Source organism: Macrobrachium nipponense, chromosome 49 (genome assembly GCF_015104395.2).
Source record: "Macrobrachium nipponense isolate FS-2020 chromosome 49, ASM1510439v2, whole genome shotgun sequence".
NCBI lineage: Eukaryota > Metazoa > Arthropoda > Malacostraca > Decapoda > Palaemonidae > Macrobrachium > Macrobrachium nipponense.
In genome coordinates this window covers 5825303-5845302 of record NC_087224.1, presented here as the reverse complement: position 1 = coordinate 5845302, position 20000 = coordinate 5825303, and the positions used below count along the sequence as shown (strand labels likewise).

Here is a 20000-nt window from a genome sequence, read left to right as displayed (position 1 = left end):
AGGAGCGAGATCTCAAGAGAACTGAAGAGAGAGAGAGAAGAAAAAAAAAATCTTACTCGGGAGTTCGTTCCCTCCGGCAAAAACGAAAAAGGGGAGCGCCGACCCTTTTCAAAATGTCCCTGACTCACTCACTCCTCCTCAGCCCCCAAAAGCAGGGGACTCGTGCCATTTTAATCAGTGGCACTTAGGGACTTGGAGATATCCTTTCTTCAGGAGTTAGTAAGAGGATCCTACCTGTTCGACTTGTGACGTATTGATTGAAATGAAAAGGCGATGGATTTATTAGAATGTATATCAACATCTCCTTCCTTTGGATTTGAAATTTGAAATTTTTTATATTTTTTCGTTTGCTAAACTGCTGCTCCACTTAATGTAACAGCAACAACAAAAACAACAACAACAGCAACATATATTTAAGCAACAACTGACATGGAAAAACAACACAAGGTACGATACTCTTCAGTGATATTAATCATTTGTGTATAAAAAATAAACATAAATATTTCTGGTCATTTCCCAACTTGACCAGGCTTCCATAAGGATGGAGAGAGAGAGAGAGAGAGAGAGAGAGAGAGAGAGAGAGAGAGTCACTATGGCTACACTTAATCCAGTCTGACAGATCCCCACTCCAGTGAGAGAGAGAGAGAGAGAGAGAGAGAGAGAGAGAGAGAGAGATGGGGTCACTATAGCTACATTTAATCCCTTCAGACAGACCCCCATCCCAGCGTGATATGGAGGGATGGGGGGAGGTAGGGGTTGGAGGGTGTCTAGTTCACAAATCCATCAGACAATATTTGACGATTTCTTGTTTACTCAACAGCTTTTTTAAAAAGTTCAAAATTCGTCATTTTCCGTTTGCTAAAAGGAAGTATCAGTAACCATGATTTTTCTGAGTTACTAGAAAGAAAAAAATGTTTTTTCAAACAAAAATACTAAACTGATAAAAATGATATAAATTCTGGAAAAAAAAGTCGATGCACAGAAATGAATTGATTCTGAGAAAACATTTACCTTTTACTTATTCACTTCGTCAACTCACGTATTAAAGGAGGCATTATTTAAAATATAAATTCATAAACGGGTCGAAATATCGTACAATTCCCCTGAAGGTTTCAAAAATGATATGGGTAGGTTTGGGTATACAATAGGATAAAAACTGGACTTTTGAATACAACAATGCCATTTTCATTTCAATTCTTAAGTTAGAAAATAGAAATTATTTTTTTCATGTTTTATATCCCTATTCACTTTCTCCTTTGTTTATATACCACGAAGAAACTGCTCATGAATAAAATAAATATATTTGTTCTACCATATAAAAATCAATGAAATAAATAAAAATAAATATATGAATAAGACTACTAGCACATTCATGTGATAAATGCAAGATCATAAGAAAGAATTCTAAAAAATATAATAATATGAGAAGGAAATTTTGAGTGGTGATATAAGTTAAATAGTTAGCACGAACATTTAAAAAGCGTAAATTTGAAATAAAACAGTTAGAGCGATTATGAAATAAAATCGATATAAAATATTGCAGGACCATGTACAGAATTAAATATAAAATATTTGCAACATCATTCATAAAGTTATATAAAAAAAAAGAATGAAATAGCAACTGAAATGAAATGGTCTGCAGGTTTGCGTAAAATACAGTTAAGTAGAGCAGTTTCCACCATCTAATAAAAAAGTAAGGTATTATAAAACAAATATTAATTATAAAAAAAAATCAGTAAAAATAAAATAGTTTACACCATCACAAAATGCAAGAAACTATAAAATGACATCGGTGACCATTTGAAAAGGCAAGAGAAAAGTCGCCTGACTGACCATGTCAATAACTAAAAAAAATTGGCTGGTAAGGTCATTTAATATACAAATAAAAAAAAAGAAGAATTGACCCAGAACTTTCTTTTCAGTCGCTAATTATGGCAGTACTTTCTTTACAGGGCTAGTTCACTCATTCCTTTCTTTCTAGTCTGGCTACTTTTATCTAAAGGTACACCACCAACTCCTTGATTTGTAGCCGAGTCATCTCACACCTGCCAAGGCAGTTGGCGTTGAGAGACCAAGGTATACCTATGAAGTTGACAGCCAGAGATACAGACTACAAAAGTGCCAAGACAAAGGTGCCCAGCTCCCGAGTGCCACCCCAGCCCCCCCACCAGAAGAGTGCCAAGGAAAGATGCCCACAAAGGAGAGTGCCAGACAAGGCAGCTGGCAAGTGACCTGGATCTGCGGGACAGTCTACGTTGTGTCATTATGGAAGCAAAATAAAGATAAATAAATACACAACATACACACACACGCAGACCAGGAAATGGATCTAGTGACTACCCAGGCATTACCCGGAAAAACCTGACGGTATCTCAGGCTATTTGTGGAACCGTCTGCCTAACAATAGAGAGACAGACCTTTGCTCAAATCATCCTCAGCGACCGCCCACCGCCCGCCCCAACCCACCCACAAAATATCAAAGCATCTAAGCAATTCATAAATTTTCATTCAAGAAAAAAAACAACAATTTAATAAATTTCATAAAAAAATACAAAAGGAAATATTCAGGAGACTTTATTATATTTATCTAAAATTACTGGGTGGGCTGTTCCTGTGGTGGATAAATATGAAAAATAATATTCCAAGACAAAATATTACTATAAAATATATTTCCTAATAATTTTTTTCGTTTATTCTCGATAAAAATGAAATGTTATGATAGAAAAATAATTTTACAGAGGTTTTTATAATTAAAACGAAACAGAATCTTAAAAATTGATTAATTTTGTTTTTGCAAAGTTTGCAAAAAATCAGCTGTAATTTTAGCTAAAATTTATCTGAATATTCCTTTGCACATTCCAGCAACTACTTAAGAAAAATTCTGACTAGTCTACAAACAGCTACAGTATATAAAATGCCAGTACAGAGTAAAAAAGAAAAAAATAAATAAAAATAAGCAGTATTTTTTAACCCAAGATTTTCTGAATAATCCTGACGTCATCTTATGCATTTCTTTAATAAATTTAAATTTACGAAGCACTGGAATATTTGAAAAATAACAATCACTGAAAAATCTGTACAAGATAAAATCAGAAACAATGCAAACAATTTACTCTACTTCAAAATGTGTAGAAGCACAGTAATTTAATTCAAAATTCATCTTTTTTTAAATATTTACTTTTTGACAGATAGTGTTATGCATACTTTCTAATCAGGACAATGGCAATATATTAGCAAAAACCAATTAGCATTATGGGGTAGGAGATATGATAACGTTGATAGAATTACTTATTTTTTTTTTTTTTTAGGAAGAAGGCAGGGTAGGCTTAAAGGGGGGAAGGGGGGATTTGAATTTAAGATATTATCAGAACACAAAATATTTTGGCTATATTTATTTTTCAATCTCGATTTTTTTAATGAATTTCTTTTTCGTCTACAGAGCTTGAATATCAAATATGGGAAAAAGAGAAGAGAATCCTGCCACAAAGAGAGAGAGAGAGAGAGAGAGAGAGAGAGAGAGAGAGAGAGAGAGAGAGAGAGAGAGAGCGTATCCATGCAAATATTGGCTGTAATACGTGAGGAACGATAATGAACCATGCAAATATACGGACTAAAGTATACAATCAGTTTCGTAATTCAGACTAAATATATATATATATATATATATATATATATATATATATATATATATATATATATAGTATATATATAAACACGTAGCGAGAGAGAAAAAGAGACAAAGAGAGAGAGATATATATAGTGAATATGCCATCAAATGCCCAAACCTGCAGGAGGCCCCTTGGAGCAGGACAAGGGTTCGTAGCTCCGTGCCCTGGGCAAAGACGCATCGCTCGCGCCCCTATCCGACCCTGGGTCACACAAACAGTAAACAAACAATCGTCAAAACTAAACAAACAATGGTAATGTCGATGCGATGATCGGTTAGGTAACCAGCCCTATTTTGTATTGTGTCATTTTCTAATTTCATCCATTTTTCAGTAAGGAATTTTTACAACTTTTCCATTTCAAAATTGTCACTTTTATTCCAATGTGCATCATCAAATCATATATATATATATATATATATATATATATATATATATATATATATATATATATATATATATATATATATATATATAGTTTTCATGGCATCTTCTAAATTCATTCATGTTTCAGTAATTAATTTTTCATAATTTTTCTTTTGATTCAGTATTCATCAAAATCCTCCATTATATATTCCTTCCTTGGTATTTTCATTTTCAGATTTCCACCCCCATTTTTTCAGTATCGAATTTTACAGATACATAAAAGCCCCTCTTGGGACAAAGTCTAAAAATGAGAATCTTAGACCACATAACACTCAGTCACTCCACACACAGACACATAAATAATTAACGTCTCACGTCACAAAAACTGTAAATAAAATTATTATTATCATTATTATTATTATTATTATTATTATTATTTTATTATTATTATTATTATTATTATTATTCAGAAGATGAAGAACCCTATTCATATGGAACAAGTCTCCCAAAGGGACCACTGACTTGAAATACATAAAAAATAAAAGTTTTACAATTTAAATTATTATTCAGAAGACGAACCCTAAAAATCTATAAAAATATAACGGAAGGGAAAACAAAGTTGCCAAGGATATGAGGACTTTCTAAAGAGAGGAAATCACGAAGAAAGAAAGCTCTGTAAAGAAAGCTAAGAAAGGAGATAGAGAAAAAAAGCAAAGAAAATGAGAAAATCGACTTCTCTGCTTTGAGAGAGATAGAGAGATCTAAAAATATCCTGCTTGAGGACGAACCGCTCTACTCTACTCTCTCTCTCTCTCTCTCTCTCTCTCTCTCTCTCTCTCTCTCTCTCTCTCTCTCTCTCTCTCTCCCCACACACACGCGAGAAGATATTATTAAAAGAGACGGTCTTTCCTCTGATGGGCCTCCCCTGACGAAAACAAGTTATTCCCCCAGCTTTCCCATTTCCGGCCTCCTTCCTGCTACCGAATATTCGTTCACCTTTTGCCTCCTCGCTATCTTCTGGGGATTCGAAAGCCTTCTACAGCATCGCAGACCTTTTCCGAATACGCTTCTATATGTATATATACGCCCGCAGACAGGCAGGTTTTTTTTTTTCTCTCCAGTTATTTTGGATTATGTTTTCTGGAGCCACGCGTGACCTGTGGATTCTGTTCTAGAGCCACGTGTGACCTCTGGATTCTGTTCTGGAGCCACGTGTGACCTCTGGATTCTGTTCTGGAGCCACGTGTGACCTCTGGATTCTGTTCTGGAGCCACGTGTGACCTCTGGATTATGTTCTGTAGCCACGCGTGACCTCTGGATTCTGTTCTGGAGCCACGTGTGACCTCTGGATTATGTTCTGTAGCCACACGTGACCTGTGGATTCTGTTCTAGAGCCACGTGTGACCTGTGGATTCTGTTCTAGAGCCACGTGTGACCTCTGGATTCTGTTCTGGAGCCACACGTACCCTCTAGATTATGTTCTGGAGCCACGCGTGACCTCTGGATTATGCTCTGGAGCCACTGGAGCCACGACCTTCCAGGTTTTCTCTCTCTCATTATTTTGCATCAAGTTCGGGAGCCATTTCTCCTTAAGTACGAAACCAACAGTTATCTAACACGTACACAATTCCCTTCATATGTTAAATCAACGCACCTGGCATTCTAACTACCTGTGCTATCTGTAACTATAGTCCGCCCACTTTTGAGGGTTAAACTAGTGACTCATGCTACTGGCCCTTACACCTACAGAAATCTAAATCTACTGTTATATAAAATAAGCTAAGAGGCATGCAGCCGCGTTCAAGCCCTCACCAACCTACGAACGCAACGGAAAACGGTCTCTCGCAAACTCTTCCCCCAGAACGCGTCAGTCTAAGCAAAGGGAACCACAGCAGTGCCAAGATGTCTGCTAGAATTTGGCAATGCCACTGAAGTGTGTGTGCACGTTTGTTTGTTTGTTTGTTTCTTGACATCAACGTGCTGGCCGCCCGTCCCCCATCTCTCTCTCTCTCTCTCTCTCTCTCTCTCTCTCTCTCTCTCTCTCTCTCTCTCTTTGAATTAAGAAATACTTCTTCCTTCTTACGTTTGACATAAATTTGACATAAATAAGAGGTCTTTAAGTTATGTTCGGGGAGCAGATTATACAGACATATATAAATCTCTCTCTCTCTCTCTCTCTCTCTCTCTCTCTCTCTCTCTCTCTCTCTCTCTCTCTCTCTCCAAGACAAGTTCAAAGGCGACTACACAAAGAATAATAGCAATAAAATCTGAGGATTATCACAAGAGGCAGATTAAGCTTGACGCAAAAGTATTTCTGCTCGTCTCGAAGATGACCCCGAAAGGAGTCATCCAAAATCACCCACTTGACGAATTCATCTTTTGTATCTTAATCATTTTTACATATTTCACCTATATTTTAATCTTTAATTTATTATTTATTTGTTGGTTTATTTTTCTCTTTTAATAAGTGACCTCTTTTTTTCTGTATTTCCCATTATCTGCTGTTGTTTCTTCTTAATGAACATCGTATACTTTGGAAGGTTGTGGTAGGCTTGTTCCATATGAACAGGGTTCATCTTCTGAATAATAATAATAATAATAATAATAATAATAATAATAATAATAATAATAATAATAATAATAATAATAATAGTATTCTTTGGAAGATTGAATTTCAAGTCAGTGGCCCTGTTGGCTGTTCCAGATGAATGGGGTTCATCTTCTTTGAATAATAATAAATAATAATAATAAAATAAATTAATAATAAAATAATAATAATAATAAAATAAAATAACTAATAATAATAAGAATAATAATAAACTGGATTGACAGTCACATATTATAAGCAAAACGTTTCGTCTAAATACAGACATAATAAAACTCGACTGACATGGGTGACTACTAAAAAGAAAATAATAATAAATAAATAAATAAAACTAAACTATACTAAAAATAATTCCAACACACCTACGCAAACTAAATCGGGTTCTCAAAAAAAATAAATAAATAAATAATAAAAAATAAAATAAAAATAAAAATAAAAAATCAAGAAAACTACTTCTCTTACGCCAGCGAATGTTGTTCAATCAACACCCCCCCCCCCACCCCCCTTCCCCCCCCCCACACAAAAAATACAAACTGAGGATTTTTCCATGAGATAGGCCTAAAGGCGAACGATAATAGATTAGGCTTTGAGTGAGATGTTATGGCCAATTACGTCAGTGGAGAGGAAATACCGGATTAGCGATATTTAGACCGACGTGGTATAGGCCTAAGAATAATTATCTGTATTGAGTCATGTGCGTGTGTGTATATATATTTACAAACCCAAATATACTAATATAAATAAAAACTAAAAGCCAAGTCTCACTTCCTAGTTGGCCCTGTTGGCAAAGCGCCCAAACAACAGAAAATAAATAAATAAAAAAACCATTAACACGCTAGTACAAAAAAAAAAAAAAAACTTGATGGATAATGGCCTTACTGTATTCTATACGCTATACGAAATACTACAATACTATAATATTGTAATACCTGCAAAACTACAATATTTGAATACCATAATATTTGTGGTAAATCATATTTAACCCTATATGCATAAGATATTAAGCAAATCACATTTGTGTGCATTACCACCCATTCATACAAAACCATATTTAGCGATATATATATGTACGAACACATACATACGTATATACATACACACACACATAGAAAGAGCACAAATTGGTAATCCAAAAAGTACCTGTCAATGAAATATATCAATATTACTAACTTCACGACTGATAAATTTCGAGACATTACACGTTTTATTTAAAAGAAATAAAAAATAAGTCTTCAAACTCAAACCTTCCCGCAGAATCACCTTAAAATCTTCGTTAAATCGTGTATGCTAAATACAAAATTAATATAATTGTTCCGATATGTAGTTCAATATTTACGTTCGTGGCAATAATGTTGCTTTATATTTTCATTATTTCAAGCATAATTTAAATTTGTTGCATGCTAGGTGAATTTTAATGACTCGGGAACCCTCACACTTATTGTATTTCGAAAATCAGTTCAGTCACTTGTAGCTAATTCCATCCATACCTTGTATTAAAATTTGGTAATGTATATTATTCCAGCAATTTAAAACGTCTCCATTGCTATGAAAATTAATACTGGTCATCATTAGATCAATCAATAAAAAATAAATAAATAAAAAGAATAAACGAATAGATGAAATGACGCAAGACCTACCTGAAGACGCTCTGGAACCAGGCGGCTGACCGGCGTGGGAGTTGCTCCCGTTGGGGGCGCTGCCGTCGCCCGGGCACGGGGCGGACGCCCCCGAACTCCCGGGGCCTCCGCAGCCCATGCCCGTGCCGCCCAAACCCATGTACGTGCCCCCGGAGGAGCCCATGTTCTGCGGAAGGGCGTGAGACATGAGCCACGCGTCCACCATGTGTCTGGATGCTTTTCTGAAAGATGAACACAGGGACGGAGGTCAGTTGGTTATGTATACGCATACATGCCCTTTCACCATAGGCATACACGTATATTAATATACATGTGCATATATATATACAAATAGATACATATATAATTATACATATATATATATCTATATATATATATATATATATATACGTATATTTATATTATATACACATATAGGTATATGAGTAAACAAATATATATATGCATATACACACAAATACACACACAAAATCCCACATGTGAATATGAAACGACGAATGTAAAACCTGATGCTGTCGAATCTATGTCTAAGCCGTTTTGAGAACACTCATACATAGGTACAACTTTCCACAATATATATATATATTATATATATATATATATATATATATATATATATATATATATATATATATATATATATACACACACACACACGCTAGACTGACGGTACAAACGAACATACAGAGTAACAGAAGCCAATATTCACACCTGACAGGTGCAAGGGGGTGGGGCCATATATATAACTCATTAGTGTCTGAGGTCAAACGCGCCATCTAAAAAAAAAAAAAAAAAAAAAAAAAAAAAAAAAAAAAAAAAAAAAAAAAAAAAGCTGTTTGTCCTTGCCAACCACCTTACTAGAAATCTACACATTTTACGCATTTATTTCGAAATTGACGGCTCAAGCACTGACCTACCTCGACTGATGATTGTGTTTCGTAATGACTTTTATTTCATGAAATGTTCTGACATTATTGGATCGAGCTTGGACACGTCTTGACTGATCGTCGTATTTCACCAAAAAACTTTAATAAAACTAGACTCAATGATGTTTCTTCCTTTTGCATTATTAGAATAAGCTTGTACACTGGTCAAATTGGACGAACGAGAAAGATCAACTGGGATTTTATTATTATAAAAGGATACGAAGAACTGACACCTGTTAAAAATTCTCGCAATAGTTGAGGAGATTCCCACAGCTTCTTATTCTGAAGTCTGACTGATTTCTGCTAAAAGTTCATCTTCACGAAGTCCCCCTTTTTTTTAATTGATCAGATGAGTTCCACCAGGAATTGTTCATTCGTGAGGTGTGATGTCAAGTTATAAAAACGGTGATGACGCTTCTTTTTATTCTTCAAAACATTATTCAGTTTCACTGTCATGCAATTTTATTTCTAGATTTTTAACATTCCTTTTCTCGTATAATGTTTATTTTTTTAGTGGAAATAAATAAATAATTAAATAAATAAATATTATATACACCTTAAGCATGCCAGACCGCAGCTTCAGGCCGCTAATTTTTAAACCATGACCCAAAATTACATTCCAAGAGACATGCAATTAACGAAATCAGGCGTATCGGAAAATATGTAAAATTTAAAAAAAAATCAAATTCTTGTCCTTTTCTTCTAGCTTCCTTAAAATGCCAGACATTATCTTAACTGACATCGACAGCTGCTCGCTTCTGAATTTCCTGTGTCTATTTCTCTCTCGTTTTCGCGCAAGAATTTTGAGTCACCGGAAGAGCAAATACCGAGACGATTTTTTATTCGCGGGAAGCGCGAATACCGAGACGTATTGCGTTTTCTTTCGCGCACGCCAGGAAACTGGCGGTTCTAACAGTCGGAATCGCTGACATATATCGGTGGCGATTGTGATGATGGGAATTCTCTGTTCCAACCGAAAAAATGATCAACTGTTTCCTTCAACATGGTGCATTTTTGAAAATGTAATTTCGTTTACGTTCAGTCGTTAATTTAATATTTAATTTTTTTTTTCTGTATATCCCTTTACCTCCTCTTACTTCGTAATGAACACCATATTCTTTTGAAGCTTGAATTCCATGTCAATGGGCCCCTCTGGTGGGCTTGTTCCATATGAGTAGGTTTCAACTTCTAAATAATAATAATAATAATAACGAACGCTCCCAGTACACAAAAGCCAGCGGAATCTATCAGAAAAAAATTAAAAATGCATAGAAACGTTAAAAAAAATTCTTGATGCTGACACCCCTAAAAAAAAAAATTCACGAAAAAATAGATAAAAAGGAACACTCCCAGTAAACAAAAGACAGTGCAATCTACCAGAAATAAAAGATAAATAAATACATAAATAAATATATAAAAAAACACCGAAAAGACGATCAAAATTCTCGAGGTTGACGCCACTAAAAACCAAAACAAGTCACGAACCAAATAAAAAAAAAATGAAACGAACGCTCCCAGTCAACAAAAGACGGCCGAATCTACCAGAACCAACAACAATAACAATAAGCGAGGGACGCAGCGTTCCCGGACGTCCTTCCAGCAATGTATACATTAACCATTATTCCCTGGACCGTTGGCGGAAGAGCAGCGGTCTGTGCATATTGCATGACGCGAGCGAACGAACGTACCTGGGTGGTACGTGGAAGGAATTTCGATTTTGCAAAAGAGAGAGAGAGAGAGAGAGAGAGAGAGAGAGAGAGAGAGAGAGAGAGAGAGCTGACCTAGACAGATGGGAAACTCGCGGGTTTTCGTTTCGTAACTTCATTTATTTATTTGTTTGTTTATTCATTATTTTCTTAGGTGGCGGATTCGTACCCTAAAATCGTAACAAAAGGTTTTCATTTCAAAATTGAAACTCGTGCCTGCATAGCTTTTTACGTAGCGGAGTCGTACCTTAATCTTTGATAGATATATATATGTATATATATATATATATATATATATATATATATATATATATATATATATATATATATATATATAGATAGATAGATAGATAGATAGATAAATAGATAGATAGATTTATACAAAAGCGTTCACTTCCAACAGATCATATAAATTGCATATATTGTGTAGCAACCTTCATTTTTTTTCATTAAGAAACCAATTTAAATTGAAGACTAAATAACACGAAATTATGAAAATCATCTCTTCCGGTTGATATAGGTAAGAAAATACACTGCAAAGTAGCAGCTTAAAAATTATATGCACAATTAAAAAAACTATTTTTTTTCCAATTTTAAATACGTTAAATATAAGGAATATACCAGACAAAAAGTAAAAAGTAATATAATCATGTAAGAAAAGAATGACAATAAAAATAATCAGCTTATTAAATAATCTTGGAAGATTTATCGGATAGAATAACCAAGAAAAATTATTTTCAAAATAATCACGCAAGAATTACCTTTCAAAATAATCAAGCAAGAACTAGATTTAATATAATCATGGAAGACTCACTAGGTAAAATAATCATTTAAAAATTACCTTCGAAAATAATCACGGCAGAATTACATTTAAAATATTTTAATAATTGAATTTAAAATAATCAGGACCTAATTACACTAAAATAGTTTAATGATTACATTAAAATAATTTGATAATTATATTAAAATAATTTAATTCTTACATTAAAATAAGTTAAAGAATTACCTTATAAAATAATCGTGGACGAAATCCTGATGCTCGTCCAGCCACGCCTCCATACGGGCACATTCGGGGTCATAGTTCAGGAGGGGCGAGTGCCCCGAGGGGCCGCCCCCGGCCCCCCGCCCACGGTCAGCTCCCCTCCGCCAATGGGCACGCCCCCCGCCGCCACGCCCTCCAAGCTGCTGACCTCGCCTGACCCGCCCCCTTGGCTCGTCTTGACCTCATCGTTATGGCTGCTCCAACCTGTTGATGATTTGGTATTACTGTCGGATTTGAATTTGTTTGTCAATAATAATAATAATCATAATTAATAATTAAAAATAATAAATAATAATAATGAATAATAATAAAATAATAAAATAATAATAATAATAATAATAACTAATAACCCAAGATAGTGATGGTAATATATATATGGTATATATATATATATATATATATAATAATAAATATATATATATATAATAGATAATAATAATAATAATAATAATAATAATATATAATAATATATATATATATATATATATAATTATATATATATATATATATATATATATATATATATATATATATATATATAATTCCTTCGATACAAAAAATTTTAATATGCTGCCAAGCAATTGGCAAATAAAAATATAAATGAAGGCGAAAAACAAAATACAATTCCCACGAGAAAAAAAAAAAATATATATATATATATATATATATATATATATATATATATATATATATATATATATATATATATATATATATATATATATATATATAACATGGAAATTAAGAATGCTAACATCACCATGAACATCAATGATGAAAACACAATTCAAAAGATAGATACAACACAGGTTATTAGCAAGTTTAATACCTTATGAAAACAGAGCATAAAAATAAAGAATCCGCACACAAAGATGAAAGAAATGAGTTCTGTTAACCGACCTTATTCACACAAGCAAAGACTTTGTTTCAACGAATAAAGGGTCGAGATGTAACGTTTTGTATAAGTAACTCAAACCAGGTTATCTAAGCCTTACGATAAAATCTTTTAGAGGTGGAAGGCCAAATGTGCAACCTGCAACTTCGTGCAATAAATTTCCGGTGTAGATCGTATAAAAAATTGAATCTATAAAGCTAGAGCTGGTAGTACCTCTTTCTCTCTTTTTTTTTCAGCAGACAGCTGCATGGAAATCATCTCCGTGGAAAAACCAGAAATAAAAAATGAAAAAACCAATGCAAACGATATATTTCGTTCTATACATCATGGATAACTCACGTTACCGTAGGAGTGCTCTCTATTTTGCAACTTGCAGCTTGAGAGAGCTTGCAAATCTAAAAAGGCAACAGGATTTGTACCCTTTTTCTAAAATTCCAAATCTTGAAGTTAAAGGCACTTAGATTTTTTTTAATGGGGCAGAATGAGAGACGTCATACGACCTTACTACAATGACATTAGAGGTCAACGGGCGCAACCATAAGTAAATATTCCAATTTTGATAAAAACAATGGGTTTATTCAATTTACTCAACGTTGAAAATCTCTGAGCTAATCTCAGGTCTTTCACCCGATGGTTATCAATGATTTCTTAAATTTACATTAATTCCATCTTCATTTTGGAGTGGATAGACCTATAACGAAAAAGAAGTCAATGAAAATAGAACAGTAAATCTTTTGTGGGCGGGGCTAACAAAAATGACGTCACGTCATCTCACCGATGGCACACCGAACCTGAACCTTTTTGAGACACATCTATCTACCTCCCACCCACCGGCGCAACAGAAGGTCGTCGACGAATCGGGCGACGTGGCCTCGTGGGCGGAGAGAGGGCGCGGGTGCCACGCCTCCTGGCGCCAGTGCTGCCAGCGGCGCCGACGCCCCTGGGCGTCCTGCTCCTCTCTCTCGTGTTGGGGCGCTGCTCTCCGCCGGTATTGGTCATGGATCCCGGAGGAGTAGGAGGACGCTGACGAAGGTCTCTGGTGTTGCTGCTGCTGCGGTGGTGGTGGTGGTGGTGGTTCTTGCCACAGATGCTCAGCGCATTGGACGCCCCTTGACCCATTCTACCACCTCAGAGGGGCGCCTGGGAGGACCCGACATAATGGGCACGCGGCGCCGCCCTTCGGAGAGACATGTGCTTCAAGGTGGGGCAAAGGGAGGTCTTCTTCGAAATACCCAGTCTTCGCTGTTCTTTCCCTTATTCTAGTTTAGTCGTCCTTTGCCCTCAATGTTAATTTACCCTTATAAAGACTTGTTTTCCATTTTCCTTTTTCTCCTCCGATTCCCACTCTTAGAGTCGATGATGGAATCAATCGACTATAATCTTTCATTTACTTTGTACATCTCTCTATTTGAGTTCCTGACATTCAATGAACCTTCTTAGCCATCGACATTATTATCTCGTTCCTTTACGACTTCATGTCACTTTCTCGTGCATTCCGCTAATCTTAAGTTTCAACTTCCCCTACGCTTCAACTCTCTTTTCTTCGTGATTTCGTACCATTTCGTTCCTTTTACTATTTCTCCATTTCACTTCCAGTTGCATTCACTCCCCTCTTTCACTCAGAACGGAATTGTTCAAATACACAATCAACGAGAAACGGATTCCTTCAAATTTTTCTTTCCGTTTTTTGCAAAATCACATTCGAGTATCAGGCGATTTTTAAAAAAATAATTCAGTAAATATAAAAAATCTCCTTAAACTGATTGGTTAATTTATCAATCAACAAATGTCAACACTTTGGAAATTCCTTCAGTGGTGAGGTGATTTGACAGCCGGTCATTGTTCACTGTCATGTTTCCTTCAAATAAATGGTAATAATTTAACAATCAGTAATATTTAATTGACGGAAACAATTGTCAAGCTTGATATTTATTTCCATACAATGCATCGGCAGCATTGAATGGTCATGGGGAACAATGAGTCATGAAGATTTGATTTCGACACACGCAATGGTTCCAGGTTAAAGCAAATGGCAGTGTTTTTTTTTTTTCCCTGTTTTCAAGGTCTGTTTGAAATCTATTGTTCACACAGCAAAAACGCCCAAAATAAAATATATCGTAGTCTTCATAGTTCACTACAGCATAGTCCAAGGCGCTGCTATCTTGTCATTAAACTTTTTATACACTTTTGTGACAATGGATTAAAAATGCGTTAATCCTAGATACTTCTTTGATATCATAGTTTCTACTTTTTATTCATCCGTTCCTCAAAACACGAAATCTAAAAAAATTTATTCACAGGTTTTTTTTTTAACTGTCTCGTACCTGATAAAAAGATTAAAATTCAGTATTAAGACATAATCTACCCAAAATTCCGACACACCACTTTTATAGATGCCTTGAAGGATTAGTAACACACAAAAAAACATTGAAATCGTCTGTAGATATTATCAGAATCGTTCGAAAGACATATTTTCGATTCCTCGGACTCTTCAGACCAAACTAGTCTACAACCCCCTAATATCAATGTTCTGGCGACAATCTGCAACATCGCCTCATGTCCACAGAAATCATTTCAGATTCTATCTTAATGATAAACAAAGATACAATAGGTTCGAACCACTTATCAATGCTGCGAAGACACGAAAGGTACTACGTGTCCAATACATCGTCCCACGTGGACATATGTAAAAGCTAAGGCATATACCTGGATTTTACTTTGACGATGTGAGTGTAGGTTATGAAAGCCATAGGTTATTTTAGTCGCTAATAATAAACCCATTAAGTTAGATTAGTTAGGCTGGGGTCTGTTGAAAAAAGCAATAACTTCTATAGCTCAAATATTTATACAAGAAAAAAATCTCAAATGGTCATTAAAATAAGTAATGGGTCTTCTGCTTATCGCTTCCCTTCAAGTTTATAATATTATTCCTACTCTGTCTACCTTTTCTACCTGGGAATTATGAGGGAAAATCACTAGAAGCAATTAAAAAATACCAAATTTTATCCTGGAAACTCCACAGTTATAAAATACACCAAATGACGCGTCTTTGTCATAACTGAATTAAAAACAAAATGGTATCTGGCAACTCGTGCGTCAAGAGTTTCCAGCAACTCCCAAATAGCGTTTCCCCTTCTTTTCAACAACAACTTAATTACAACTTCCTTTAACGTTCACTCTATTATACAATTAGGTTTTTTTAAGTGGGCCAAATCCTTAAAAAAAAAAAATCTACTATTTGAAAATCTCTCTTCGTTTTTGTTAAGGGTCCCCCCCCCCACCCCCCAGCGTCTCTTAATCGCCACTTTCCCACCAAACGAGTCACTCTTTTCAATATATTCATAAGACGTCCTTTGGAGCTCAGAAGCATGGAAAATTTATGTGAGGAAATAAAAAAAAAGTCTTCTCTCATCTAAGTCTTCTCAGAAACTCCTCAGGGAGAAGGAAACGGTGGGACGGGAGTGGGGGGGAGTGTTTAAGTCTTATAATAAGCCTAAAGATGATTGTCCTATCTTCCACACCTGCGGCGGGTGTCTTTTTTTCTTACAAAGTGTTTCTTTCTTACGAATCTCTCTCTCTCCCTTTCTTACAAAGTTTCTCTCTCTCTCTCTCTCTCTCTCTCTCTCTCAAAAAGTGTTTCTTTCTTACAAATCTCTCTCTCTCACACACAAATTCTATCTCCATTTATCCGAGGAATCTTTACTCGAAGACAAAATTCTGGCAGTTTCTCTCGTCGAATGATAAATTCTGTAAATCTTCCTCCCATTTCTCAGTCTGAAGAAACAGTATGCGTTCTCTCTCTCTCTCTCTCTCTCTCTCTCTCTCTCTCTCTCTCTCTCTCTCTCTCCATACCGCACATTCTTAAAAAGCAACTACTCTCGAGGGGCGGTATTATCCACTTGTGAAAAAAACTTTCTTTTCAGAAGCGCAGGCAGTGGGCGTTTGGAGGGCGGGATAGGGGCCGGTGGGGTGGGGTGGGGCGTGATCTGTATTTCGTCGGGAGGTGGTCAGGTCGACTGGGGGTGGGGGTGGGGGGGTTGGGGGGAAAGGGGGGGGGAGGGTTAGCCTCGAGAGTCCCTTTTCGAATAAGACTTCCTCACGTTTCCTTCACGTCCAAAGTTCTTAACTGAGCCTATATATTCCTATATATTTGTCAGTTTGGGGGGGCGGGGGGGGGGGGGAAGGTTCCATTGAAGACGTGGGGCTGGGGGAGGGGGTTGCCCGGGGAGCTGGGTCAGTCGTTTCATTTAGAAATCTTTTTTTCTCTTTTTCTCCTGAGAGGGATAATCTGCTACTTAGATGAATAGAGAACCATCAATAGAGAATGCCTTTACATTCTGGACATTTATACAACTACACACACACACACACACCTGAAAGCGGTGTCTCAGATTAAAGCCAGACTTGTGCTAGCACGGGCTCTTGCTCCAAAGAGCAGCTCGTGATGATAACCATAGTAGGAACATTTAAAAGTTGTACCTGGTAGTATTACCGACGTCCATGCTCGAAATACCTACCTACTTCAATATCAGTATTTATTTGCCTGCAAGCAGGCATGAGCAGAGCCGAAAGCAGGTAATAATAAATACACATCTACTTGAAAATATAGCATAAACAAATACTCAAAATGGAAGATAAAATTGTCCAATTACATCTTGAATGTTTACTTTAGTACTTTAGCTGCAATTTGGGTCTATCTCTTTCTGTATCTGAGAATCGTAATCTCCTATCTCTATCTTCTCTTCTCTCTCTCATCTCTTCTCGCTCCTCTCTCTCTCTCTCTCTCCACAGCAAACTCAAGAACCACTGCAAACCTAGATGGAATTTTCTGGTCCATCTCGAAGATTGATATTAAGCTATCTTGCCTAAATTGGAGGGTTGTGGGGGGGGGAGGAGGAGGAGGAGGAGGAGGAGGAGGAGGAGGAGGAGGAGGAGGAGAAAGCAACGATCATCAGATACCAACCAATCTGTTTTAATGCGCTGGAATCAAACACAAACATCGAGTTCACCACAGGGTCAGATTTCATATTTCAAGCAGTTTTACCCTTTATATTTTCACCTTTTTTTTTTTTTTTTTTAGTTGGTAGACGTGAGTCGAGAGTCGAGACCTTATTTTTCTATTTTTCTTAACGTCACGAACCATTCTTCTTCATTTTCAAGTGTTTTCCACAAATAATCCAAATAGAGTTCATAATTTTTCGCCTATTTACTCAAGGAGTTAGAGTAGCCTATTGACTCAAAGAGGTAGAGTAGGCGTCAAGTTCATGCATCGTATACATATACATAAATCTTTGTCTGCTAAACAATTTTCCTACCTCGAGATTCAAAAGCAATCATATTTCACAACATTTGACTTAATTTTCCTAAACGTTCGTTCAATTCGTCTGGAGATTCTTGACCTTCTGCTGAGGGACGTCGAAGTAGACATAAAAAAGAAAGAAAGAAAGTCTTCTGCTAACACTTGTTGAAGGTCTGTTTCCATTCGAGGCAATTTTGTTTAAATCTCGTTCAAATTCCTCCTATTCTACTTTTACACATAGTGACGGCGTGGGTGCAGATTTTTTTTTCCCCCAGTGTTATCTCCATTTTTCAATTGCGACGCGATTCAAAAAGGATTAGTATACACAAAAGGGGACTCGCTAACAACTATGTCACAGAAAGGGTTTAGGCAAACAAGGAGTTTGCTGACGCCAATCGCAAACGTTGCAAAAAGAACAAAGTTAATTTGCAACCACAAACGTTCATATACACGACCTGGAACCTACTTTCAGTTCACAAACGTTTATATACACGACTTGGAATCTATTCAACCACAAACGTTTATATGCACGACTGGGAACCTACTTTCAGTTCACAAACGTTTATATACACGACTTGGAATCTATTCAACCACAAACGTTTATATGCACGACTGGGAACCTGCTTTCAATCACAAACGTTTATATGCACGACCTGGCACCTACTTTCAATCACAAACGTTTATATGCACGACCTGGAACCTACTTTCAATCACAAACGTTTATATGTACGAATGGGAACCTACTTTCAGTTCACAAACGTTTATATACACGACTTGGAATCTATTCAACCACAAACGTTTAAATACACGACTTGGAACCTACTTTCAATCACAAACGATTCCATAAGACTCGTAAATTACTGACAACACGTTAAAAAAAAGAAGACGTTTGGCAAAGTTATCCAGATCACTGGCAGACCATTTCTGTTCACAAACGTCTCTTCACGAAGGTTGGCAGAGACAACATTTGTTTGTTTGTTTGTTTGGTGTTTTTACGTTGCGTGGAACCAGTGGTTATTCAGCAACGGAACCGACGGCTTTACGTGACTTCCGAACCACGTCGAGAGTGAACTTCTACCACCAGAAATACACATCTCTCACTCCTCAATGGAATGGCCGAGAATCGAACCGCGACCACCGAGGTGGGACGCAAACACCATACCAACCACGCCACCGAAGCGACTAGAGGCAACATTTAACGGAAAACTTGATAACTGATCAAAGACAACTTTTAAACAAGTACTAGTCAAGTGTCACAGAACTTCCAACGTTTCAAACATTTAAAGACAAGAAATAGCAACAAGTCCTCAACAATTCTAATAAACATTTAAGCATCTACCTATCTCACGTGAACTCGGTGAAACATTTACTACAATTATAACTACTCAGGAAGTCCACGTGAAATAAAAAATACATATTTAAGCTGTAAAAGGAACTCTACTTTACGAAATAACATAACCTGAAATTCCGAAGCTAACAGTCCAGGGAAGAAAGAATAAAAAGAGCGATGAAAGAACTGGATAATGGAGCATAGAGCATTATAACAGAATAATGCCATATCTGCCCTTGACAATAAATAATCGAGAAGGGGAGGAAAGGTATGCAAACACCAGAGAGAGAGAGAGAGAGAGAGAGAGAGAGAGAGAGAGAGAGAGAGAGAGAGAGAGAGAAATATTTTTAATATAATTCTCATTATTAGACCACACTGCACACACACAGAGACTAACTTATTTTACATTTCATCGTTTCGAAACCTACAACGTCATACAACGTACAGAGAGAGAGAGAGAGAGAGAGAGAGAGAGAGAGAGAGAGAGAGAGAGAGAGAAACTCCTCGCAGCAGCCATCACTACATGTCA

At 36.2% G+C, this 20000-nt stretch overlaps 1 protein-coding gene across 8 annotated transcripts in view; it reads right to left on the bottom strand.

Annotated features, from left to right (window-relative positions):
* The window catches only part of LOC135205288 (dual 3',5'-cyclic-AMP and -GMP phosphodiesterase 11-like), a 348600-nt gene that overhangs the window by 42736 nt on the left and 285864 nt on the right, over window positions 1-20000 (bottom strand). For 7 of the 8 annotated variants that reach the window (XM_064235680.1, XM_064235681.1, XM_064235675.1 and 4 more), the window contains 3 exons: window positions 11912-12151; window positions 8274-8494; window positions 3786-3869 (listed from right to left, as the gene is read on the bottom strand). In XM_064235680.1, coding sequence (XP_064091750.1) covers window positions 3786-3869; window positions 8274-8494; window positions 11912-11964 — 358 coding nt within the window. In that variant the 5' untranslated portion in view covers window positions 11965-12151. The remainder of the gene's footprint in view (window positions 1-3785; window positions 3870-8273; window positions 8495-11911; window positions 12152-20000) is intronic. The other variant, XM_064235683.1, reaches the window with a different exon arrangement.